Source organism: Heptranchias perlo, chromosome 26 (genome assembly GCF_035084215.1).
Source record: "Heptranchias perlo isolate sHepPer1 chromosome 26, sHepPer1.hap1, whole genome shotgun sequence".
Taxonomy (NCBI): domain Eukaryota; kingdom Metazoa; phylum Chordata; class Chondrichthyes; order Hexanchiformes; family Hexanchidae; genus Heptranchias; species Heptranchias perlo.
In genome coordinates this window covers 10,775,189-10,801,460 of record NC_090350.1, presented here as the reverse complement: position 1 = coordinate 10,801,460, position 26,272 = coordinate 10,775,189, and the positions used below count along the sequence as shown (strand labels likewise).

The following is a 26,272-nucleotide window of genomic DNA, read 5'->3' as shown; positions in this document are numbered from 1 at the left end:
AGAAAACTGTTCCGCACCAAGGAGGAGGGAGGTAAACCAGACACTGGAGCTGACATGCTGTGTACAGAAAAGGGAAGGAAGCTGAAATCAGCTGAACAAGAGACATGCCTGCAGCCTGAGAATAGACATGATATCCAGGAAGGTATAAAATATTTAGAAGTGATAAGGAAAACAGATTGGGGGAAGGGTAGTATTGCTGATAAGAGGATCTGACAGTAATCAAAAGAGATTATTGAAGCTTAGGGAAGAGGGAATGTGAGGGTTGGGAGGGGAATGTGTACTTGAGGAAAATGGCTTTGACACTGAGAGGAATAAATATCAATAATTGGGAACTGAGCATCACTGAACGAAATCTATTCGGGGTGAGGGAAGGCACCATTCATGGCAAATTTAAGTATCTGCAAATTAAGTAGAATGATGGTAGGGATCTTTCCAAAGCTCAGGGCTGCTTCTTGAGACAATCTGCTAAAGGGTCCGTAGTTTATTCCTCCGATGGGACATTTGGTAACCGCACTACGTGGGGTGGTCCTGAGCCATACGGACCAGGAACGGCCCAAATTGGTCCCTCACCTGTATGTAGTTGGCCAACTTCAACTGGCTTGGCACTGTGAACGAGGGCTGTGTCGGTCTCAGCTGTGACGCCCTCACAGTCAAATAGTCCGCTCACACTCACTGTCGAGGCTGGTACACCAAGAACGGCAACTTGAGCAAGGTACCAGAGGTCTGCAGGCGTCTGTGAAAATGTACTGTCCATCGAGCTGCCAGTTTAAGGAAATGGGAGGGGGGAAAGCAAACAGGTGAAGACATATCTGATGTCAAGGTAAGATACACCGGGCAGGAGGAGGAGGAAGATGAGCGCAAATACTGGATACAGGGAAATTAGAGTAAAAAGAAATGTGTCAATAATCAGGGGAGAGGAAGGTGGAGCAAGTGGAGCCGTGGATTGAAATGTTGTCCTTTGTCACTTTGGTCCATGCTTCAGATCAGCTCACGATGCTCCTCCCTGAAAGGTACTGAAGTGAAATGAGTTTGGAGCAGTTTTGTCCCAGTTCTTTTTTTTTATTCGTTCATGGGATGTGGGCGTCGCTGGCGAGGCCAGCATTTATTGCCCATCCCTAATTGCCCTTGAGAAGGTGGTGGTGAGCCGCCTCCTTGAACCGCTGCAGTCCGTGTGGTGAAGGTTCTCCCACAGTGCTGTTAGGAAGGGAGTTCCAGGATTTTGACCCAGCGATGATGAAGGAATGGCGATATATTTCCAAGTCGGGATGGTGTGTGACTTGGAGGGGAACGTGCAGGTGGTGTTGTTCCCATTTGTCTGCTGCCCTTGTCCTTCTAGGTGGTAGAGGTCGTGGGTTTGGGAGGTGCTGTCGAAGAAGCCTTGACGAGTTGTTGCAGTGCATCCTGTGGATGGTACACACTGCAGCCACAGTGCGCCGGTGGTGAAGGGAGTGAATGTTTAGGGTGGTGGATGGGGTGCCAATCAGGCGGGCTGCTTTGTCCTGGATGGTGTTGAGCTTCTTGAGTGTTGTTGGAGCTGCACTCATCCAGGCAAGTGGAGAGTATTCCATCACACTCCTGACTTGTGCCTTATAGATGGTGGAAAGGCTTTGGGGAGTCAGGAGGTGAGTCACTCGCCGCAGAATACCCAGCCTCTGACCTGCTCTTGTAGCCACAGCATTCATATGGCTGGTCCAGTTAAGTTTCTGGTCAATGGTGAACCATAGGATGTTGATGGTGGGGGATTCGGCGATGGTAATGCTGTTGAATGTCAAGGGAAGGTGGTTAGACTCTCTCTTGTTGGAGATGATCATTGCCTGGCACTTGTCTGGCACGAATGTTACTTGCCACTTATGAGCCCAAGTCTGGATGTTGTCCAGGTCTTGCTGCATGCGGGCATGGACTGCTTCATTATCTGAGGGGTTGCGAATGGAACTGAACACTGTGCAAACATCAGCGAACATCCCCATTTCTGACCTTATGATGGAGGGAAGGTCATTGATGAAGCAGCTGAGGATGGTTGGGCCTAGGACACTGCCCTGAGGAACTCCTGCAGCAATGTCCTGGGGCTGAGATGATTGGCCTCCAACACCACTATCATCTTCCTTTGTGCTCGGTATGACTCCAGCCACTGGAGACTTTTACCCCTGATTCCCATTGACTTCAATTTTACTAGGGCTCCTTGGTGCCACACAAATGCTGCCTTGATGTCAAGGGCAGTCACTCTCACCTCACCTCTGGAATGCAGCTCTTTGGTCCATGTTTGGACCAAGGCTGTAATGAGGTCTGGAGCCGAGTGGTCCTGGCGGAACCCAAACTGAGCATCTGTGAGCAGGTTATTGGTGAGTAAGTGCCACGTGATAGCGCTGTCGATGACACCTTCCATCACTTTGCTGATGATTGAGAGTAGATTGATGGGGCGGTAATTGGCCAGATTGCATTTGTCCTGTTTTTTGTGGACCTGGGCAATTTTCCACATTGCCAGGTCGATGCCAGTGTTGTAGCTGTACTGAAACAGTTTGGCTAGAGGCGCGGCTAGTTCTGGAGCACAAGTCTTCAGCACTAGAGCCGGGATGTTGTCGGGGCCCATTGCCTTTGCTGTATCCAGTGCACTCAGCCATTTCTTGATATCACGTGGAGTGAATCGAATTGGCTGAAGACTGGCTTCTGTGATGGTGGGGATATCGGGAGGAGGCCGAGATGGATCATCCACTCGGCACTTCTGGCTGAAGATGGTTGCAAACGCTTCAGCCTTGTCTTTTGCACTCGTGCTGGACTCCGCCATCATTGAGGATGAGGATGTTTACAGAGCCTCCTCCTCCCGTTAGTTGTCCACCACCATTCACGACTGGATGTGGCAGGACTGCAGAGCTTTGATCTGATCCGTTGGTTGTGGAATCGCTTAGCTCTGTCTATAGCATGTTGCTTCCACTGTTTAGCATGCATGTAGTCCTGAGTTGTAGCTTCACCAGGTTAGCACGTCATTTTGAGGTACACCTGGTGCTGCTCCTGGCATGCTTTTCTACACTCCTCTTTGAACCAGGGTTGATCCCCTGGCTTGTTGGTAATGGTAGAGTGAGGAATATGCCGGGCCATGGGGTTACAGGTTGTGCCAGAATACAATTCTGCTGCTGATGATGGCGGCCCACAGATGGATGCCCAGTTTTGAGCTGCTGGATCTCTTCTGAATCTATCCCATTTAGCACGGTGGTAGTGCCACACAACACGTTGGATGGTGTCCTCAGTGTGAAGTCAGGACTTCGTCTCCATGAGGACTGTGCGGTGGTCACTCCTACCAATACTGTCATGGACAGATGCATCTGCGACAGGTAGATCGGTGAGGATGAGGTCAAGTAGGTTTTACCCTTGTGTCGGTTCGCTCACCACCTGCCGCAGGCCCAGTCTGGCAGCTATGTCCTTCAGGACTCAGCCAGCTCGGTCAGTAGTGGTGCTACCGAGCCACTCTTGGTGATGGACATTGAAGTCCCCCACCCAGAGTACATTCTGTGCCCTTGCTACCCTCTGTGCTTCCTCCAAGTGGTGCTCAACATGGAGGAGGACTGATTCATCAGCTGAGGGAGGACGGTAGGTGGTAATTAGCAGGAGGTTTACCTTGCCCATGTTTGACCTGCCGCCATGAGATTTCATGGGGTCCGGAGTCAATGTTGAGGACTCCCAGGGCCACTCCCTCCTGACTGTATATCACGGTGCCGCCACCTCTGGTAATCTGTCCTGTCGGTGGGACACGACATACCCAGGGCTGGTGATGGAAGAGTCTGGGACTCTTGGGACGATGGTTGAAAGGTATGATTCTGTGAGTATGGCTATGTCAGGCTGTTGCTTGACTAGTCTGTGGGACAACTCTCCCAATTTTGGCACAAGTCCCCAGATGTTAGTTAGGAGGACTTTGCAGGGTCGACCGGGCTTGGTTTGTCTTTGTCGTGTCCGGTGCCTCGTGTTCCGTCTGGTTTTATTCTTATTATGACCTTTATTTTAGCGAGATTGTACAACTGAGTGGCTTGCTAGGCCATTAAGAATCAACCACATTGCTGTGGGTCTGGAGTCACATTTCGGCCACAGACCGGGTAAGGACGGTAGGTTTCCTTCCCTGAAGGGCATTAGTGAACCAGATGGGTCTTTACGACAATCTGGTAGTTTCATGGTCACTATTACTGATACTAGTTTTTTTTAAATTCCAGATTTTTTTTACTTAATTAATTGAATTGAAATTCCCCAGCTGCCGTGGCAGGATTTGAACTCATGGACTCCAGATTATTAGTCCAGTAACATAACCACTATACTACTCTTGCTGAACAGGAAACCATAACTCAAAAACTGGCTACAATTTGGGCACCAAATGGGCACTCTCACAGTGAGAGGCCATCAGGGTGGTGTGGGACGTATGCCAATTCTCAGCAGGGAAAGAAAGACACATTGTTGGCGCAGAGTCGAGGGAGCTTTGCCTATAGTCCTGAATTTTCAGTGAATAGATTTGATTAATGTTCGGGGGATATCTAACCACCCAAACATCAGGATACAAGTATCCAAGGAGCGCCCATGGTGACTTCAACTGGCTGTTCTGACAGATGTCTCCTGCGGTGGCTTGGGAAGATCGAGAAGCATCAGAGCTTAATGCTGTAGTCAGCTTCACAGCTCTAGAATGAGTCTTCCCTGTGGTACGGGTCCTCTGTAGCTCAGCTCGCAGTGCACGGAAAAGTGGAGGTGTTGAAGAGAAATCACCTCTGAGTTGCCCAGGTAGCAGCTTCCTGGGCACTGATAAGTGTCAAGTGTGTGTTTACAGTACATTGTGGAGTTTTACTTGGAGCTGGTGTACTTGGTCACTGCCTTTGTCCCTTCCGACACGGTGTGCTTGGCCAACTCCCCGGGCAGCAGCAGGCCCACGGGCTGGACCTCCCTGGGGCTGATGGTGTGGCACTTGTTGGGCATCTCACCCAGGAGGGCACCTCACCCGGGAAGCGCTCGAAAATATCGTTGCCAATGGAGCTCATGATGCCCACGGCCTTGGAGGAGGTGCCAGTGTCGGGGTGGACCTGCTTCCTCACTCTGTAGACGTAGATCGAGCAATTCTCCTTCCTCGACTTTTTCCGCTTCTTGCCACCCTTTGCTGGCGCTTTAATCAAGGATTTCTTGACCTCCTTCTTGGGAGCAGCCCTCGGGCGCACTGACTGTCTGTTTTGACAAGCAGGTCGCATCCTACAACACGAGCACCCAAACAACCGAGGGCTGGAAGTGTCCGATGGCCTGCTGTACTTTAAAAAAAATTATTCTTGGGATGTGGGCGTTGCTGGCAAGACCGGTATTTATTGCCCATCCCTAGTTGCCCTGAAAAGGTGATGATGGGCCGCCTTCTTGAAATGCTGGTCGCAGTTTGATACAATAGAGGGGAAATTAGGAGAATTCTTTTTATACAGCGAGTTGTTATGACCTGGAATGCACTGCCTGAAAGGGTGGTGGTAGCAGATTCAATCGTGGCTTTCAAAAGGGAATTTGAAAAGGAAAAATTTGCAGGGCTGTGGGGAAAGAGCAGGGGAGTAGGACTAATTGGAGAGCTCTTTCAAAGAGCCGGCACAGGCACGATGGGCTGAATGGCCTCCTTCTGTGCTGTAACAGTCTGTGATTCTATCATTCTATATTCTCTATTCTCTATTGCAGACCAATAAAACCATATATTATATTAGGTGTTACAGCAATACACTCGAGTGTATAATAAATACCATTACTTTTCATGAAGGGTACTCACAGAGAGCTCCTACTGCTATGCTGGCTGTTAATTGTATATAAATGAATTACATCAATTGATGTATAATTAAACTCAGGTGCATGAGCAATTGGGAACTCTCTGGCTCCCATATTTAAGGGTGTAGGCTTGGGGAAAGATTATGGGGGGTTGTATTGGGTATAATGTGAATCTCAGCAAATAAAGGACCCGACCCTTGGTCTGTATGGTGTCGCTACACTGACTCTAAACCTGTTGAGCCATTAGGCCAGTTTATAACACAGTCCTGTGTATATTGTGAGTTCCCTAATGGCAGAGTAAGTTTAACCAGTGACTGGCCGAGCCATACAGACAAAGGAGCACCCTCCCCTGATTTGATCCCTGGTTTGTTCTGAGTTATTCATCAAAGATTCCCAATCCTAATTACTATCCAGCGACCACTGCTGGGTGAAGCCGACCAGAGCAGGATCGGGCTCAGTTGTGATGACCTCCATGGTTGAATAGTTAGCAGTCAGCAACAACAACAACAACAACAACAACTCGCATTTATATAGTGCCATTTGTGTAGTAAAACGTCCTAAGGTGCTTCACTGGAGCGTTCTCAAGCAAAATTAGATACTGAGCCACATAAGGTGATATTAGGACAGGTGACCAAAAACTTGGTCAAAGAGATAGGTTTTAAGGAGCGTCTTAAAGGAGGAGAGAGCGATGGAGAGGTTTAGGGAGGGAATTCCAGAGCTTAGAGCCTAGGCAGCTGAAGGCACGGCCGCCAATGGTGGAACGATTAAAATCGGGGATGTGCAAAAGGCAAGAATTGGAGGAGTGCAGAGATCTCGGAGGGTGGTAGGGCTGGAGGCGGTTACAGAGATAGGGAGGGGTGAGGCCATGGAGGGATTTGAACATGAGGATGAGAATTTTAAAACACACACAGTCAAGACTCAGACATGAAGAATAACAACTCTCCTTTCTGATTAACCGATCGCATTCTACAAAAAAAAAATCGTCGTCCAGACAAAAAACAATCTATTATATTGTGAAGAAAATGAGCTGAGCAGCCATGACAGTTCTTCACTTGGCTACGCCTGCCCTTCAAAGAGGGACATAACTGTCCTGACAATCTCTCAGCCCTGTCGTCACGCTCTCACAGGGCTGAGCAGGAGTGAGACAGATGGAGGAGCCCGATCCACACACAATCATTAACAACATCACAGTACTGTAGGAGTTTTCATGTGATATTTTTACATCGTCCCTTGCTGCTTATAACACAATTTTTTTTCTGCAGTGTGTTGTTTGAAGTCCCTGCTGTCTATTTACTTGGGAAAAGAGAAAGTACAAAGCTCCTTTTCTAGCTCGCTGATTCTTGGGCTGCTCTCGGCCTGACCTGCCTGAGCAGGGAAGGATGAAATCGATCAGGAGTGAGACAGCATGAGATCTCCCCGGTGTCAAATCTACATTTAGTCACCAAAACTGGATTTGACATTGCTCTGTTATTCAATAGACATTTTGGGTTCAACCACTCAATCCCCACCCGTTACATTTAAAGGTTTTCAGTTAAATCAATGTCCCAACTTGCATATTCTGGAGAAGGTCTCCTTAAGGCACAGCCTGGCCCTGCCCTGCCCAGAATGAAGAAAGCATCCCATCTCACACTTTGTACCAACTCCACTTAAGCAATTTGCCAATGATAGTTTAGACCAAATAATTCTAAATGTAGAGTTTGGAAATATATTCCGGACTGATGTCATTACTGTCAGCCATGGTTCAGTGGTAGCACTCTCACCTCTGAGTCAGAACATTCTAGGTTCAAGTCCCACTCCAGAGACTTGAGCATATAATCCAGGCTGATACTGAAGTGTGCTGCACTGTCGGAGGTGCTGTCTTTTGGATGAGACATTACACCAAGGCCCCGTCTACCCTCTCAGGTGGATGTAAAAGATCCCGTAGCACTATTTTGAAGAAGATCAGGGGAGTTGTCCCCGGTGTCCTGGCCAATATTTATCCCTCAACCAACATCACTAAAAAACAGATTATCTGGTCATTGCTGTTGGTGGGATCTTGCTGTGTACAAACTGGCTGCCGTGTTTCCTACATTACAACAGTGACTGCACTTCAAAAGTACTTCGTTGGCTATAAAGCACTGTGGGACATCCCAAGGTTGTGAAAGGCACTATATAAATTCAAGTCTTTCTTTCTTGTGTAGCTGAGCAGGGTGGATATTTGTGACCTTACACCGGGTGGTGCTTCATGAATGTGTCTTGGTGGCAGTGTAATTAGCTGGGCGGATTGTTTAGAATGTAGCCTAGAAAATTTAGAATGGAAACATTGAATGACTGGATGGTGAAACAACTATCTCATCACCTCTCAGAATTACGCTTGAATCTGGTCCAGATTGCTGGAATGCAAAGGCTCCTATTTTTACCAGCTGTACGAGGAGAGTGTGAGCAGTCTCAAACCCGCTCCACCACTGGAGACTGTGCCATCAGCCGTCCATGCCCTAAGCTCTAGAATTCCCTCCCCAAACCTCTACACCTCCCTACCTCTCTCTCCTCCTTTAAGAATCTGCTTAAACCTATTTCTTTGACAAAGCGTTTGGTCACCTGTTTCCTCCTTTGGCACAGTGTCAATTTTTGTCTGATTACACACGTGTGAAACACCTTGGGACATTTTACTGCGTTAAAGGTGTTATATAAATGTGAGTTGTTGTTGTTGTTGTTGTTGTTGTTATGCGTGTGAGTTGAGAGACGCAGAACTGCCTATAATTAGACCAGGGGAAACTGGGAAAATTGCAGAGCTGTTGCAGGTGAACCCTGTAATAGAAGTGAACTGAAGGGGTTTGGTCTTTAGCATTGCCTTGGGACAGATCCAACAAAGGGCAGGGCCTACGGGGATAAAATGGTTGATCTGAGGTCAGGCGCACAAGGCCTGTTGGGAATGTTTGACCGGGTTATTGATCATGGGGGTCAGGTTGGCCGGAACTCAGCACTGACGGAAAAAGGTTTCGGCAGGTCTAACCGTCAGCAGGAACAGAGCGAGGCAGCGGGCCGATAAGAGGCCTCGGCCCTCCTCTTTGAAGGAGGGAGCCACGCACTGCAAACAGCGAGTTATAAAAATGACCGGAACTTGTCGCAGATGGCACATCGTGCTTTACCCACGATGCAGCTGCAATGACTTGTCGGTCTCCCCAGAGGTCATGAGGATGGCTGATGTCAGAGATGGAAAGGTTACGGCCCTACAGGCTTCTCCTGATCCCCAGCTGTAACTTCAGTCAGAGATCGGCGGAACCCATAGAGAAACCACATTAATGGCCGTCTTTGGCTGCTTGCACCATTTCTCCGAGGGTTCTGCTGATCTCCCACCGGAAAACACCAGCGGAAATTCCAGGCGAGCTGGTGCACCACGAGCTGTACTTCTGATGGGGCAGATTCGAGGGACTTTTACTTCTAACCCACAATACAACCGGGTACAAAGAACAGGAGAACGTTTCATTCCACTCAACCCCAGGATAACACTGCCGGCTGCACCAGTGTGTTATCATAAAATCTCTGTAATAGAGCTTGAACCCATGACCTTCTGGCTCAGAGGCGAGAGCGCTGCCATTGAGCCAAGGCTGGCATTCATGTTTGGCATCTGTGAATGTGGCAACTTAAAATTAAATGCGATTAAATCTGAATTTAAACCTACATTTGGTTCCCGTTTCACCAATGTCGCCTATTTAAATTTCTCATCCTCATGCCTAAATCCCTCCATGGCCTCGCCCCTCCCTATCTCTGTAACCTCCTCCAGCCCTACAACCCTCCGAGATCTCTGCCCTCCTCCAATTCTGGCCAATTGTGCATCCCCCTTCCCGTTGCCCCACAACTGGCGGCCGTGCCTTCAGCTGCCTAGGCCCCATCCTCTGGCATTCCCTCCCTAAGCCCCTCTTCACCTCCTTTAAAACTCTCCTTAAAACCCATCTCTTTGACCAAACTTTTGGTCACCCCTCCTAATCTCTCCTTCTCTGGCTCGGCGTCCATTTTGGGACGTTTATCTGTGTTAAAGGTGCTACACAAATGCGAGTTGTTGTGAATTTAAATGATCATAAAAGGCAATACACAATTCCATTCTGCAAAATAAAATACTTAAGAAAAATAATTGTCTCATTATGCAAACGAGGCCTCCCCGCACCAATACAGTCTCCTTATCCGACACACAGTTCGTTCTCTGGCTTTTGCGGATGCTGCTTCATAACTGGCCACAAGGGGGAGGACAAGAGCAGCCCAGGGACTGGAGACCAGAAGCTCACCACATGCTGGAATCTGCAGGTCTGAACCCACTGCCTATGGCATCATGCTGGAATCTGCAGGTCTGAACCCACTGCCCATGGCATCATGCTGGAATCTGCAGGTCTGAACCCACTGTCTATAGCATCATGCTGGAATCTGCAGGTCTGAACACACTGTCTATGGAATCATGCTGGAATCTGCAGGTCTGAACACACTGTCTATGGAATCATGCTGGAATCTGCAGGTCTGAACACACTGTCTATAGCATCATGCTGGAATCTGCAGGTCTGAACACACTGTCTATAGCATCATGCTGGAATCTGCAGGTCTGAACCCACTGTCTATAGCATCATGTTGGAATCTGCAGGTCTGAACACACTGTCTATAGCATCATGCTGGAATCTGCAGGTCTGAACACACTGTCTATGGAATCATGCTGGAATCTGCAGGTCTGAACACACTGTCTATGGAATCATGCTGGAATCTGCAGGTCTGAACACACTGTCTATAGCATCATGCTGGAATCTGCAGGTCTGAACACACTGTCTATGGAATCATGCTGGAATCTGCAGGTCTGAACCCACTGTCTATAGCATCATGCTGGAATCTGCAGGTCTGAACCCACTGTCTATAGCATCATGCTGGAATCTGCAGGTCTGAACACACTGTCTATGGAATCATGCTGGAATCTGCAGGTCTGAACACACTGTCTATGGCATCGTGCTGGAATCTGCAGGTCTGAACACACTGTCTATGGAATCATGCTGGAATCTGCTGGTCTGAACCCACTGTCAATGACATTGTGCTACTATGGCATGCTGTCGGAAGCTATGTGTTGAAGTGCCAACTTGGAGCACTGCCTGATAGATGTTTTTACACTCAAAGAAAGACTTGTATTGATCTAACACCTTTCACAACCTCAGGACTTCCCAAAGCTCTTTACAGCCAATGAAGTACTTTTGAATAATAGTCACTGTTGTAATGCATGAAATGCGGCAACCAATTTTTAAAATTTTTAACCCTCTCCCGCCCATCATGGGGGGTTAATATCGACCTCATGGTGTCAGATTCCACATGTATGCTGATGACATCCAGCTCTACCTGTTTACGACCTCTTGCGACCCCTCCAGTGCCTCTGATTGGTCACGCTGCTTATCCGACATCCAGTCCTGGATGAACTGCGATTTACACCAATTAAACATCGGGAAGACCGAAGCCATTGTCTTCGGCCCTCGCCACAAACTCCATTCCCTCACCACAGATTCCGGCCCTTTCCCTCACTGTTTCAAGTTGAACCAGGCCATTCTTAACCTCGACATCCTATTTGACCTTGAGTTGAGCTTCTGACCCCATCGCCTCTCCATCACCAAGGCCGTTTACTTCCACCTCCATATCGCCAGTCTCCGCACCCGCCTCAGCTCATCTGCTGCTGAAACCCTCATCCATCATTTACCTTCACCTCAGTGGGCAGATGGGGGCTCGGTTTAACATGTCATCCGACAGGTTGTTGTTATGTATACAGTGTATGATTTAATAATTTCAGGGGATACGGTAGGAAGGTTGAAAATTATTACATTCCCTGACGTTCTAAAGTAAGAACTTTCACATCTTCTGGACCTCCCAAAGCTCTTTACAGCCAATGAAGTACTTTTGAAGTATAGTTACTGTTGTAACGTATGAAATGCAGCAACCAATTTGCGCACAGGAAGATCCCACAAACAGCAATAAGATAAATAATTGGTTAATCTTTTTTTAGGGCGTTGGTTGAGGGATAAATATTTGCCAGGACATCAGGCAAACTCCCCTGCCCCTTCTTCAAATAGCGCTGGGGGATCTTTTACATCCAGGTGAGAGGATAGACAATCCCTCAATTTAAACATCTCATCTAAAAGACAGCACCTCCAACAGCGCAGCACTCCTTCAGGACTGCACTAAAGCCGAGATTATGTGCTGGAATGGGGCTTGAACCTACAACTATCAGACCCAAGAGGAGAGAGTGAGTGAACAGAGCTAAGGCTGGCAGCTTGCTTTGTGACACAAGTGTACTCAGATATACAACCTGGCTCACAAGTAGCACACTTACGCCGAAACTGAGGCACCAGTCTGGACAGCTACCGGGATTCGAGGACTCACTGTTAGGCCCAATGTGTCTCTGTTTGTTCTTCACTTAAGAATGAATCAACCATTAGAAAGAGCTGTGATTAACTAACATTTCATTTTGCTTGTCTGTCTCTTTGATGATTCCTGTTGTTTAAATGATGGTGTGGATGAAGTGGTTGGTACTCGGCAGTGAGGGAGAATGAGGTTATTAATTAGTGGGCGCTGGGGCGGACCTATCCAGTCAGTAATGGTGTTTTTGTGCTCTTTGCGCTCAGAAGAAGATGGGGTGTGTGTTTTTTTAAAAAGGGGGGAGGCGTTAAGTCTAACTTGACATTAATTACCACTAACCCGCATTCAGCATGATTCCCAGGCAGCGCACACTGCTGTCAAAGTAGCAAATCACCAGTTAAACCAAGAATAAAAAGGGTGGAACAGACAAAAACAAATCGAGGAGTAATCCTGCCTCACTTTTTCATGGAATCAAAGTGCACTTAAATTGGAGCTTGTCTCTGCAAGTGAACTAAATCCACCAGATATCACAGATCAGGAAGTGCTCACATGGGACTCTTTCCCATCTCTGATTTCAATGTGATTGTTCTTGTTATATTTACAAGAACGAACAAACTTCCATTTATATAGCACCTCAGGATGTCCCAAAGTGCTTTACAGCCAACAAAGTACTTTTTGAAGTGTGTTGTAATGAAGGGAAACATGGCAGCCAATTTGCACACAGCAAGTCCCCACGAGCAGCAATGAAATAAATGACTAGTTGATCTGTTTTTGGTGGTGTTGGTTGAGGGATAAATGTTGGCCAGGACACTGGGCGAACTCCCCTGCTCTTCTTTGAACAGCGGCATGGGATCTTTTATGGTTTAACATCTCATTCAAAAGTCGGCACCTCCAACAGTGCAGCACTCCCTCAGTACTGCACTGAACTGTCAGCCTAGATTATGTGTTCAAATCCTAGAGTGAGGCTCGAAAACATGACCTTATGACTCAGGAGGGAGAGTGCTATCACCGGGTCATGTTTCAAGATTAGATTTTGCATATGAATCTGCTGTGATTCATAGAACTATCAGAAATCATTAACAAGTGACGTGTGAGGAGTTTGGGATTGGTAAGTGATGTATTTTCTGAATGAGGGTTTTTTTTAAAGACATTCTCAAGATGTAGCCACTGCTGGCAAGGCTGGCATTTATTGCCCATCCCCTAGCTGGTGATATAACTGAGTGTCTTGCTAGGCCACTTCAGAGGGCAGTTAAGAGTCAACCACGTAAGTGTGGGACTGGAGTCACATATAAGTCAGACCGGATAAGGGCAGCAGGTTTCCTTCCCCAAAGAGCATTAGTGAACCAGTGGGGTTTTTACGACAACCCGACAGCTTCATGGTCACTTTTACTGATACCGGCTTTTTATTTCCTGATCTTGTAAAACTGAATTCAAATCCTCAGACTGCTACGGTGGGATTTGAACTCAGGTTCTCCGGATTATTAGTCTAGGCCTACTAGATTACTAGTCCAGTAACATGACTACTACACTGCCGTACCCACTCTTTATTACAATTAGTTAAGTATTGTGTACCACACAGTATAGTTACAGACAGTGGCAAATGAGACCTGGGTAGAGACTGCCCTCTATTTAATTACTACAGCAGGCTGCCCAACGTACAGCAAGGCCGAGGGCCCAGGGAGGACAGACATGAGAAACCATTCCACAGGGCGAGAGTGCAGCACACAGGCCCACCTCGCAGGACTGCCTCCATAGACTGACATTTGAAACACTAGCTGTTTTCTAACACCGGCGGAAAAATAAAAGGCCAGAATGTTGAGCTAAGGAAAAATAATTTTTATTTAACAAAATATTTTACAGTGTGTAAAGTAAAGGTTAAGTCACATTTTAGCGTTTCTTATTTTTTTGTAGAGAAATACCCACCTTTCATGACCGCAGGGTGTCCCAAAGCACTATACAGCCAATGAAGTACTTTTTTTTGAAGCGCAGTCACAAATATTGGGAAACACAGCAGCCAGTTTGTACACAGCAAGATCTCACAAACAGTGATGAGATAAATGAACAATTAAACTGTTCTAATGATGTTGGTTGAGGGATAAATGTTAGCTAGGACACTGGGAGAGCTCCCCTGCTCTTCTTCCAATAGTGCCATGTGATGTTTTTACATCCATCTGAGAGGGCAGATAGGGCCTCTCATCAGAAAGACAGCACCTCCAACAATACAGATCACCCCCAGTACTGCACTGGAGTGTCAGCCTAGATTTTGTGCTCAAGTCTCTGGAGTGGGGCTTGAACCCACAACCTTCTGACTCAGAGGCACAAGTGCTACCCACTGAGCCACGGCTGACACTGAAAAGTTGAAGCTGATGGAGTCACTATTTCAACAGTTCTCTACAAGGTTAGCTTCTGAGAGGGGAACAACCCCTCTGGGCTGACTGTCAGAGGATCGAAACAAGATCTGTCTGATGCCATGCATGTAGAAGATGGCAACAGGTGGCACTTCGGTCTTAATAAAGAGCCAACTGGCATGCTGTGGTACAAAGAGGGGACAAAGGTAATGTTGGAATTCAAACGGAACTGTTCAGAAGAAAATCCAGAGGAAATGAAAATCCTTCACAGAGAGTTGTGAAAATGTAGAATGCACTGTCCCAGAAGGCCATAGATTTAGAAACAATTGAGATGCTTAGTCAGGAGATAGGTATTTATTTTAGAAGTCAAATCACTAAAAGCTAGTGCACAGTTACGAAAAGCAATTACAACGACTAATGGAGTGTTGGCCTTTATCTCAAGGGGGCTGGAATACAAAGGGGTGGAAGTCATGTTACAGCGGACAGAGCTCTTGTTAGACCCCATCTGGAGACACTGCATTCAGTTCTGGGCACCGCACCTCAGGAAGGATATACGGCCTTGGCGGGGGTGCAACGCGGATTCACCAGAATGATACCGGGGCTAAAAGGGTTCATTTATGAGGACAGGTTGTATTTACCTGGCTTGTATTCCCTTGAGGTTAGAAGATCGAGGGGTGATCTGATCGAGGTGTTTAAAATGTTAAAAGGATTCGATAAGGTAACTACAGAGAAACTACTTCCTCTGGTGGGGGAATCCAGAACAAGGGGACATAATCTTAAAATTAGAGCTTGGCCATTTAGGAGTGAAATCAGGAAGTATTTTTTCACACAAAGGGTAGTGGAAATCTGGAACTCTCTCCCCCAAAAAGCAGTGGATGCTGGGGGTCAATTGAAATTTTGAAGACTGGGATCGATAGATTTTTGTTGGGTAAGGGTATGAAGGGATATGGAGTAATGGATTTGAGGTACAGGTCAGCCATGACCTAAAAGAATGGTGGAACAGGCTTGAGGGGCTGAATGGCCTACTCCTGTTACTATATTCATATAAAACAGCGATCAAAAAGATAAGGCTATTAACCAAGTGGCAGAGCAGGCTCTATGGACCGGATGGCCTAATCCCAACTTCCTACGTAAGGTGGATCCATCACCAGCCAAAGGTCACTCATTGAGTGTAAATAACAGCAAGTGCAGCTGAAAGCCTTAAATGGTCCAGGGCCAGACCTTTACTTGTGTGGGATTCAAATTCCAGCTGTATGTTACTGGCTGTACAAATGGTTTAACATTCCAGATATGCTTTTTAAAATATATTATAAAAAAACACTGGACCCTCTCCAGCTGGATGCTGGATGACCCCTCAATGACTTATAGACTCCCGGTAAACAATTAGCAGCAGGATTGTTAGGAAGGGTCCCCCTGGTGGCTGTCAGTAAGAGCGTTTCCCAAAGAGGTTCTAGATTATGGACACCAAGAAGGTCAAAGGTTGCACTTCTGGTCTGCACTGGGTCATTGCGATTGAGTGAGTTTAAGTGACAGACAATCCGTTATCGTAGTTGGAAGCCAAGTAATTGTCAGGAAGCTATATCACCTCCATTAAAGAATATTTATTAATTCATAAAATATTTTAATATACTGTTTTAATACATATATTTGTCTAAAATAACAAATAATAAATTTCACTGTTGCGGACACATCTCCCTCTATTATGAATAGGGTTGCCAACCTCCAGGATTGTCCTGGAGTCTCCAGGAATTGAAGATTAATCTCCAGGACACTGCTGCGAGCAAAATCCAGGAGGAAAATCAGAGGGGCATTAAACAAAATTGTGTTTTTTTCATTTTCTTTCAACACCTCTGTTTATTAGTTATAAAAATATTGGAGATGGGAAATAAAGGCTGTTTGATTGGGCGGGGCAGCTGGAGGTCATGTGATGAAACCTCCAGGAATAAGTTCAACCAAAGTTGGCAACACTAATTATGACGCAAGGAAATCAGGGCATTCAAATCTTGGAACGTGTTTAGGAAGTGATTCCCTGGAATGTTTCCTTTTGAAACCGAATGAGAATAAAGTGCCTTTTCATCCTCCATAATGTGGAGAAATAGGAGAGTACCCATCGGGATTTGGGAACAAGTGGGAAGTTCCAGCTCAGGACCAACTCCTGTCTGTGTGTACCCGCCCTGTGGCCCTGCTGGTTACTTGCCATACAAACAATTGTACTCTGCACACAATGCTTTGTCGGTTGTGAACATCAAATTAGTTGCAAACATCCGATCGAGCGTCGGCCGTGAGCATCCGATCGAGCGTCGGCCGTGAGCATCCGATCGAGCGTCGGCCGTGAGCATCCGATCGAGCGTCGGCCGTGAGCATCCGATCGAGCGTCGGCCGTGAGCATCCGATCGAGCGTCGGCCGTGAGCATCCGATCGAGCGTCGGCCGTGAGCATCCGATCGAGCGTCGGCCGTGAACATCCGATCGAGCGTCGGCCGTGAACATCGGATCGAGCGTCGGCCGTGAGCATCCGATCGAGCGTCGGCCGTGAACATCGGATCGAGCGTCGGCCGTGAACATCCGATCGAGCGTCGGCCGTGAGCATCCGATCGAGCGTCGGCCGTGAACATCGGATCGAGCGTCGGCCGTGAACATCCGATCGAGCGTCGGCCGTGAACATCGGATCGAGCGTCGGCCGTGAGCATCCGATCGAGCGTCGGCCGTGAGCATCCGATCGAGCGTCGGCCGTGAGCATCCGATCGAGCGTCGGCCGTGAGCATCCGATCGAGCGTCGGCCGTGAGCATCCGATCGAGCGTCGGCCGTGAACATCCGATCGAGCGTCGGCCGTGAACATCCGATCGAGCGTCGGCCGTGAACATCCGATCGAGCGTCGGCCGTGAACATCCGATCGAGCGTCGGCCGTGAACATTGGATCACGTACACTCCCGCTGTCTGACGTTGCATGATCGGGTTTGAACGTCTGAAGTGGGTTTAGCTCCGACTGTTAAACCCGTGGCAGTCTCGATTGCACGGGGAGGCAGACTGCAGCCCCCGCCTTGGTCCCTTCACTGCCATCACGGAGCAGGCCGCCTGTTCCCTTCGGGGGAGCCTTTTGCCGGCCTTTCTGTCCGTCCCGTATCGTGGGGTTAAGTCTGACCTTGGTGTTCGACAGCACTTGTTTTTCGAAAAAGACAGCACGTCCTACGTGGCGAGTGCCCCAGTACCTACTGCTTGCCCTCCACCTTCCTGTGGGCACTGATCGCAGCCCAGAGTCTGCACAACATTCCACCCCTAACACAGAAAGAAACCCTTTCAGTGACTGCTGAGACAGGTCCTGCTTCACGTAAATGCACAATGCTCCCTCGCTCATGTACACACACGTTTTTAAATATAAATAAACATACACACACATACATATTGGCCCAGATTTTGCTGGAACGGGGAATCTCGTGATGTGCCCCGTTAGTTCGACTTTTTTCTACATCCTTCAGCTCAAAGATTTTTTGCGAGCTGGAACTGCGAGCTGATAACGGGGCATCTGGGGACCTCGGTGAACGACGGGACCAATGAGATTTAAGGATTGAGAAAGAAACAGAGGAACGGTGGAGAAGGAAATAGGGTGAATAGAGTCAAATCAGGTACAGAAAGAGAAAGAGAGAGAGAAAAGAGCAACAAAAAGAGAAAGTATGATAAAAATTTTAAATTTTAAAAATCTGGAAGAAAAATTTACTAGCTGCAGGAATTAGACTCCACAGTTTCAATTGTTCCATTTCTGGGCCGGAGAGGTTGAGTGGCATTGCAGGAACATATATCTCATTGAAAGGGTCCTTACGTTGTTAAGTACCGGCTCTAACTTTTTGCGGTGAGCTTGATGGGTAATGCGCAAATGCAGCAATTTCTTGAAACCCACGGGGAGGTTGAGGGCGAGGCTAACGGCACAAACCGTCCAGCAATTTGTGGCGATTCGCAACTCACGGGGCATCTCTTCCTCGCCACAAATTGCTGGACGATTTACACACACTCCAGATTATATTACCGTCTCCACCACTTACACGGTCCCCACGTGTCCTGGACAGCCACCTATAACAGGCAAATGGCTCTAACCTATTACCACAGGCGTCAATTACAAAGGCGCCATTTAAACCGTATTAAGCGTGCCGACTAATACGGGCAATTCAAGCAGCTGTTCGCACCTGGTTACAGTGCCATTACCTGTCATTGAGTCCCAAACCCTTCCCTTGGCCTCTACAACTCCTGCCACTGCTGTGAGCCCTTCTTGCCGGCTGGCTGAGCAGAACACTTTCCGGCTCTATTTAAAAATTAACAGGACAGTCTGACTGCCTCTTAAACCGAACCAGGTCTTTAATCTATTTGTTATTAAATTGAGATATCGCTCACATATCGTCCCATGCACTGTTTCAAATTCTGGAGCCCAACAGTTACTCATTATACTGTAACCGGGGATTAAGCAAACTTAAAAATTGTTAAATCTTTACTTCTTACAGTTCTGATGAAAGGTCATCGACCTGAAACATTAACTTTGATTCTCTCTTCTCTGATGCTGCCTGACCTGCTGAGTATTTCCAGCATTTTCTGTTTTGATTTCAGATTTCCAGCACCCGCAGTATTTTGCTTTTGATTAAGTAAGCTCTGCTTATTTTGATTCACCCTTGCAATGTCAATCTCCAATCTCTGCAGTCGTTTGTCATTAATTCTGAATTTTGTCTTAATTAGTACATGTAATGATGGTTTGATCTAAAATACACATGTTCAGAAATACCAGTCTTTAGCCACTTGATTCAATTTTGTCTCTTAAAATAATTAGTAACTCTGAGCGAGAACAAAAAGATTATAAGTCCTGGTATAGTAACCTTGGACTACCCTGGCCACATTATACCGGCTATCGCACGTAGCGGGCAAATTGAGTTCGCACCAACGCGCCCGCTATACGCGGGTGGGCACTGTTCTCGGGATGTGGGTGCCACTGGCAAGGCCGGCATTTATTGCCCATCCCTAGTTGCCCCGAGAAATTGATGGTGGGCCTTCACCTTGAACCCCTGCAGTCCGCGTGTTGATGGTGTTAGGCAGGGGATTCCAGGATACTGACCCAGTGATGATGAAGGAACAGGGATATGTGTCCAAATCATGATGCATGGCTCCTTTCAGCACTACACTGATGATTGAGAGGAGTCTGATAGGGCAGTGATTGCCCGGGTTAGACTTATCCTATTTTTTGTGCGTAGTATATGCCTGCGCAACCTTCCACGTTGTCGGGTAGATGTCAATTTCGTAGCTTGCCTAGGGGAGCAGCCAACTCTGGTGCACAGGTCTTCAGTACTACAGCTGGCATGTTGGCAGGACCCATTGCCTTCAGGTATTGTGTAATTATATATATCTACACATATGGTGTCAGCCATGGCTCAGTTGGTAGCACTCTTGTCTCTAAATCAGAAGGTTGTGGGTTTAAGTCTCACTTCAGAGACTTGAGCACAAAATCTAGGCTGACACCTAGTGCAGTACTGCAGTCTTTCAGATCAGACGTTAAACAATGGCCCTGTCTGCCCTCTCAGATGGACGTAAAAGATCCACGGCTCTATTTGAAGAAAAGCAGGGAGTTCTCTCCGATGTCCTGGTCAATATTTATCCCTCAACCAACACCTAAAAAAACCCAGATTATCTGGTCATTATCACATTGCTGTTTGTGGGATCTTGCTGTGCGCAAATTGGCTGCCAGGTTTCCTACATTACAACAGTGACTACACTTCAAAAGTAATTCATTGGCTATAAAGCGCTTTGGGACATCTTGAGATTGTGAAAGGCGCTATATAAATGCAAGTTCTTGCTTTCTTTCATACAGATCAAGCAATTTAAAACATACAGCACAGAGGGCCTTTATTGCACAATTTCAATTTGAATTAACAGATAATCTGATTTAAGCAACTTTAAATTAGGAAGAGTAGATGCATGTGCACACACACACACACACCTTGCACACACATGCATTATAAAACACTCACATCGTTAAACACACACACAGTCAATTCTTCAGAATTTATAAACCCAAACATTCCCTAAATTTGCTGACACAGTAATATAAGGAGCTTTGCCCAACAATCTTCTCAGCATGCAGAGCAGCTGAAGTGAGACAACAAAAGGCAAAGAGTAACCACATCATTTAACACAGCACAGTATTTAATAAGAGCCCTCACACGGTGTCTGGGGAGCAGCCAGTCACTACCTCTGTGAAAACCTCGGCTTTTGGGCTGATTTGTAATCAAAGGGAAGTTCTCAGAGAAACAAGGGGAATCCAATAAAAGCAGGAACAAAGTGCGCTGTGGCTAAAGAAACAGTCCAATCATATCAACAATGTCTGTGAACTCACATTACACCTCCATTCATAATGGTTCTGAGCATAGGCACAACCATTTAGGGGGAGGGTGGTTGAGGGGGAGACCAGTTTGTGTGGTATAGATTGTGTGCCCTTGCCCCGGCTTCGAATCCCAGGAATGTTGCTCATGTCCCCCCCAACTCTGTATGTGGTTGTGTCTCTTGCTCCGAGCATACGACGTGATGTTGTAACTCATGAAATGAAGGGTTAGCCACTCACAGAATGGCCACTTGTATCTTAGATTACACGTGCGGGTCGATGACAGGGTTGATCTCCCCATGGTGCCACTGGATGGTTTCACCAAGGCTTCAGTTGGTAAATGTACCATATGGTGCGGTACTGAGCCCTGCAGATCAGGAAGCTCCCAGATCTGCTCCCTGGTCTGTGTCGGGTTAGCTGGTCTTAGCAAGGAGAGTTGTGGTGTGTAATTGGCATCCCGGGGCTTGGGAGGGGAGCATTAGCCAGAATTCCCACTCCTGGTGGAAGCGCATGTGTGAAGGTTGGGTAAGGAATTGTCTACATGCCCTCCTCCCCACAGTCAAACAAACACCGACTGTCAAGATTTACACTTGTATAAAGGACACCCAGGTGAGGTACCGAGCATGGAGTCAACAACTTCAGGAACAGAGGGAGAGAGAAAATGGGCCAGAAAATGAACACAGGCTAGTAGAAAGGTTCACAGTGGATATCTATAATGTATGGTGTAGAAGTGGTGTGCAAATGGTGTGCAAGTGGTGTACTAGCGGTGTGCAGTGGGCAGTGTACACAAGGTGGGTGGTGTGGCACTGACCGAGTCCCTGGCTCCAATACTGTCTGCACCGAGTTAACTGATCTCAGGTGATGGCAGGGTCAGCCTTGGCTCAGGCTTGAAGGACGCTAATCTGGGTGAGATGGTAGAGGGCGACCAGCGCCACAGTCTGCTTCTTCGGGAGAGGATTAGAGGGAAAAAAGTGGGGCAAATTCAAAGAGAATTGTCTTGAAATCTTTGAAAGGCCAATTACAGGTTCTCATGATTAAAGGAACTCCAGGTAAAGGCAGCTCTATTCAGTAAGATCTGCACCCATTTTGAAGGGCCCCAAGTTACCTGGACAGGTGCTCTCCTTCCAGGCCTCTCTGCTTCATGTACCTGTCAGACCAAGGGGCTGATTTTATGAGTTTGAGTTGGTGACCGCGACAATTAGCCGCTAGCAGGGCCTCTACATCTGGGCACTCACGGCCCCATCTCCCTGTCCATTAGTGCACCGGGAACGCAAATTCCTCTCCAAGGTCCGGGCTGTGCCTTCTGCAAATTAAACCTCCAGTCTCTGGGGAATAGTGTCAAACCACTTCAGGCCGTTTAGTATCTGGGGCAGAATCAGTGCAAAAAGTGGACTGAGTCCAAGAAGCCAGTATGTGGGGCAGTGTATCTGTCTGGGTAAAATTATCGAGCTCGCCGTGCAGAGGACATCTAGGTGTCACAGCTAACACTGAGATATGAAGGACGAAATTGGTCTTCCCTGTTAGCACAAAATGGGCGATAGTGAATCGGCAGCCTGTTTTACACTCTGTCCAATTTTCGTTACCGTTGAAGTCCCTGGGCGCGGTGTAACACGGGCGGCTGATTCGCTATCACCAGTTTTGCACGACCGACAAAGACTGATTTTACCCCCAATGTTTCCTGTGTATTCACAATGAGGATGGAATGGCTTGTGACATAAAAGGAAAAGACAGAACTTGCATTTATATAGCACCTTTCACATCCTCAGGATGTCCCGAAGTGCTTTACAGCCAATTAGTTACCTTTTGAAGTGTAGCCACTGTTGTAATGTAGGAAATATGGCAGCCAATTTGTTCACAGCAAGGTCCCACAAACAGCAATGTGATAATGACCAGATAATCTGGGTTTGGTAGTGTTGGTGGAAAGATCACTGTTGGCCAGGAACCAGAAAGAACTCCCCTGCTTTCCTTCCAATAGTGCCATGGTATCTTAAATGAGCAGACAGACGGAGCACTCGGTTTAATGTCTCATCCGAAGGACGGCACCTCCGACAATGCAGCACTCCCTCAGTACTGCACTGGAGTGTCAGCTTAGACTTTGTGCTCAAGTCGCTGGAGTGGGACTGAGCCAAGCCTGACCTGGAGAGAGAAGATTTCTTAGAAATAAAACTGCAATTCAGGATAAACAACCGCGACAGAATCCCAATCACAACAGTTACCTTATTTGGGTGTATTTCAAATCATCTCTCGTTGCCTCATTCAGAAGATCCCACAGTGTGTAACCATTGCTTATAATCTGTAACATTAACACAGCAGACATCATCAGAGCTAACGTTATGTTATTGTCATGTAACTCACAGCTTGTTCTTAGCCCACTTTCTCCCCTCCCCTCCTCTTCCCTCCTGAGGGTGTGGAGTCCTTGCTTGAGTCCAGTTTCATAAGATCCAGCGACCTCTGGTAACCCCCCAAGTTGTCATTCTCCATGCATTGATCTAAGCAGGCAGTGTCAGTGGCTATTCGTCCTTAGGGGCATCACAGTTGAACCGGACCGTGTCCTCCCCTGACACCCGCACAAATGGAGGCCACTGGATCGCAATCGGCTGTGGGAACTCTGGCTGATTTTCTCTCAGTGTCCAAATATAGCTCAACTGTGACCCTGGCTGAGATCAGGTAAGTTAGATCAAGAATCGAGCCGGGGACCTTCGGGTCTATCCTTGTTTTCAAATCCCTCCACGGCCTCGCCCCTCCCTATCGCTGTGACCTCCTCCAGCCCTACAACCCTCCGAGATCTCTGCGCTCCTCCAATTCTGGCGTCTTGCACATCCCAGATTTTAATCACTCCATCTTTGGCGGCCGTGCCTTCAGCTGCCTGTGCACTAATCTGTGGAATTCCCTCCCTAAACCTCTCCACCCCTCTACCTCTCTTCCTTTAAGAAGCTCCTTAAAACCTATCTCTGTAACCAAGCTTTTGGTCACCTGCCCTAATATCTCCTTATATGGCTCGGTGTCAAATTTTGTTTGATTACGTTCCTGTGGGACGTTTTACTACGTTAAAGGCGCTATATAAATGCAAGTTGTTGTTGTTATGTGGCTCAGTAACTCACTGCTGTGGACAACCAAGCCACTGGAGGAGGAAATCATAACCCGACCAGACCCATCACCAACCAACGACAATTTGTACAAACCCATTGCCTCCCTGCAGCTAGGTAAATAGGACCCTTTTTCAAATAACTTCCCCACCTGAGACACACCTTCCTCATCGGTCCCAGTGTTTACACCCAGGAAACCCATCTCCGCCAATTATCCGCCCTGGGGATTTTTTGAGCGAGGCACATTGGGCCAATTGTAGTAGCTGCAGCCCCAGGTGAGATCAGCTGAATCAGCACCGACTGGAGATCGAACCATTCTGGTCTGTATGGTTCAGCCCCTCGTTGGGCAGAGCTAGGCCATTGGGAGACCCCTATTAGTGAGGACAAGGCTCCGCCTTTAAGTGGAATAATGTGCATTTAAATTGAACTGAAAACCTCTTTGGAACTACAAGGGCAATACTTTACTTTGCCTCCAAACATCTTTGATGTAAATCTTGCTGATCCTTTGCCGTACGTTTAGAAGACTGCCAACAGCTGTCTAAGTGCCCAGGACCCTACATGTGCAATATACACATCATCAGTCAAACGGCATATGTTTGAGAATTCCAGTGTGAATTCACAGTCTGTTTTATTCCCTCAGGGTCCAGTTAAAAAGCACAACTTTATTTTACAATACTTTACTGTAATGATGTATACATATCGTCTGTACGCCAGTGAATAAGCTACTTCAGCAGTGGCCTAGGGCCAAGAGGAACGCAAGCATTTAGTGATTGTGCTGTTGTCCCATCAAAATCGCCTGCCAGTATTCGCCATCCAACAGCACTCTACAAGGACGGCCAGTTAAACATGCTGCTGGGCACTGATAGATCTGACTTTTAGCAGTTGCCATGGAAACATGGATATACATCCAGGAACCTGAGGTTAGGAAGGGTTGAGAATTAGCCAATGACCTCGCCCACATTGATTCTTTCAAACTCCGCACTCTAACAGTTAATGTTCTGGCTGAGGAGCTTGCCAAAGAATGCCGTCAGCTAACTGGGAATGTTATGGTTCCGGTTTAAAATGGCGGCCTTTCCTGCTTTCTCTGTTTTCTTCGCATTCCCAAGTTACTCACTTCCTCCTAAAGCCTTTTTTCTTGGCTTTCTCTCACCTTCTCAGTTCCTGTGCCTCCTGCCTGCATCCTCTCAATCTCTCTCTGCAGCTCGACGAGATAACCGTGGCTGCTGGAGTTCACTCAATCTCCTTAGAAGGGGTGGCACCGGCCATACAGATCGGCACGAGCGTCAGAGCACTGAGCTCCCATTCATAAGGTGTGGCAGCTCCAACAAGAGAGTGGCTGCACTCCCATTCAGAGAGTCCGCTAATTCTAGCTGTACAATGTACGACTTCTACTGCATCAAAGTCCGCAGCAAGAACTTTCAATCCATCAAACCCACTCCACCCAGAATCCGGGTTTGAACTCTTTAACCTGAGCTCTCTCCCGCCAACTGTTGATTTCCTCTTTTAATGAACACAACCTCCCTTGTGTCAGCTATGGCCCAGTGGGTAGCACTCTCACCTCTGAGTCAGAAGGTTGTGGGTTCAAGACACACTCCAGAGACTTGAGCACAATAATCTAGGCTGACACTCCCAGCACCCATTCTGCGGGAGTGCTGCACTATTGGAGGTGCCGACTTTTGGATGAGACGTCCCATCTGCCCTCTCAGGTGGATGTAAAAGATTCCGGGGCACTATTCGAAGAAGAGCAGGTGTCCTGGCCAATATTTATCCCTCAACCAACATCACTAAAACAGATTATCTGGTTATTATCACATTGCTGTTTGTGGGACCTTGCAGTGCGCAAATTGGCTGCTGCATTTCCTACATTACAACAGTGACTACACTTCAAAAGTACTCTGGCTCAACCTGAGGCCATGAAAGGTGCTATATAACTGCAATTTCTTTCTTTCTTTCTCCTTTCTTGAAAGAAATCAATGCAGCACTGTTACTATCTCTGTAGCCCTCAGTCCTCCTTCTCAACAGATATTGACCTGGCCCCCTTTCTAAGGCTTCAATTGACCCCGAATCTATTACCTGCTCGAAATCTGTTCTCCATTTCCACTATCCCGAGGGATTTGTTCTTCCAATCTTTAACCTTGCTGAAAGTTTATAAGAATATAAGAAATAGGACCAGGAAAAGGGCCAAACGGCCCCTCGAGCCTGCTCTGCCATTCAATAAGATCGTGGCTGATCTTCAACCTCAACTCCACTTTCCCACCCGATCCCCATATCCCTTGATTCCCTTAGTGTCCAAAAATCTATCGATCTAAATCTTGAATATACTCAATGACTGAGCATTCACAGCCCTCTGGGGTAGAGAATTCCAAAGATTCACAACTCTC

The 26,272-nt window shown here is 47.3% G+C and overlaps 1 protein-coding gene across 2 annotated transcripts in view; it reads right to left on the bottom strand.

The window, feature by feature from the left end:
- Nucleotides 1–26,272, bottom strand: part of si:ch211-1i11.3 (mitogen-activated protein kinase kinase kinase 5) — a 185,793-nt gene that overhangs the window by 988 nt on the left and 158,533 nt on the right. The window contains exons 28-29 of one of the 2 annotated variants that reach the window (XM_068006406.1): nt 23,022–23,098; nt 13,927–17,729 (exon numbers count right to left, since the gene is read on the bottom strand). In XM_068006406.1, coding sequence (XP_067862507.1) covers nt 17,663–17,729; nt 23,022–23,098 — 144 coding nt within the window. In that variant the 3' untranslated portion in view covers nt 13,927–17,662. Of the gene's footprint in view, nt 1–13,926; nt 17,730–23,021; nt 23,099–26,272 lie in introns of those variants that run through there. The other variant, XM_068006407.1, reaches the window with a different exon arrangement.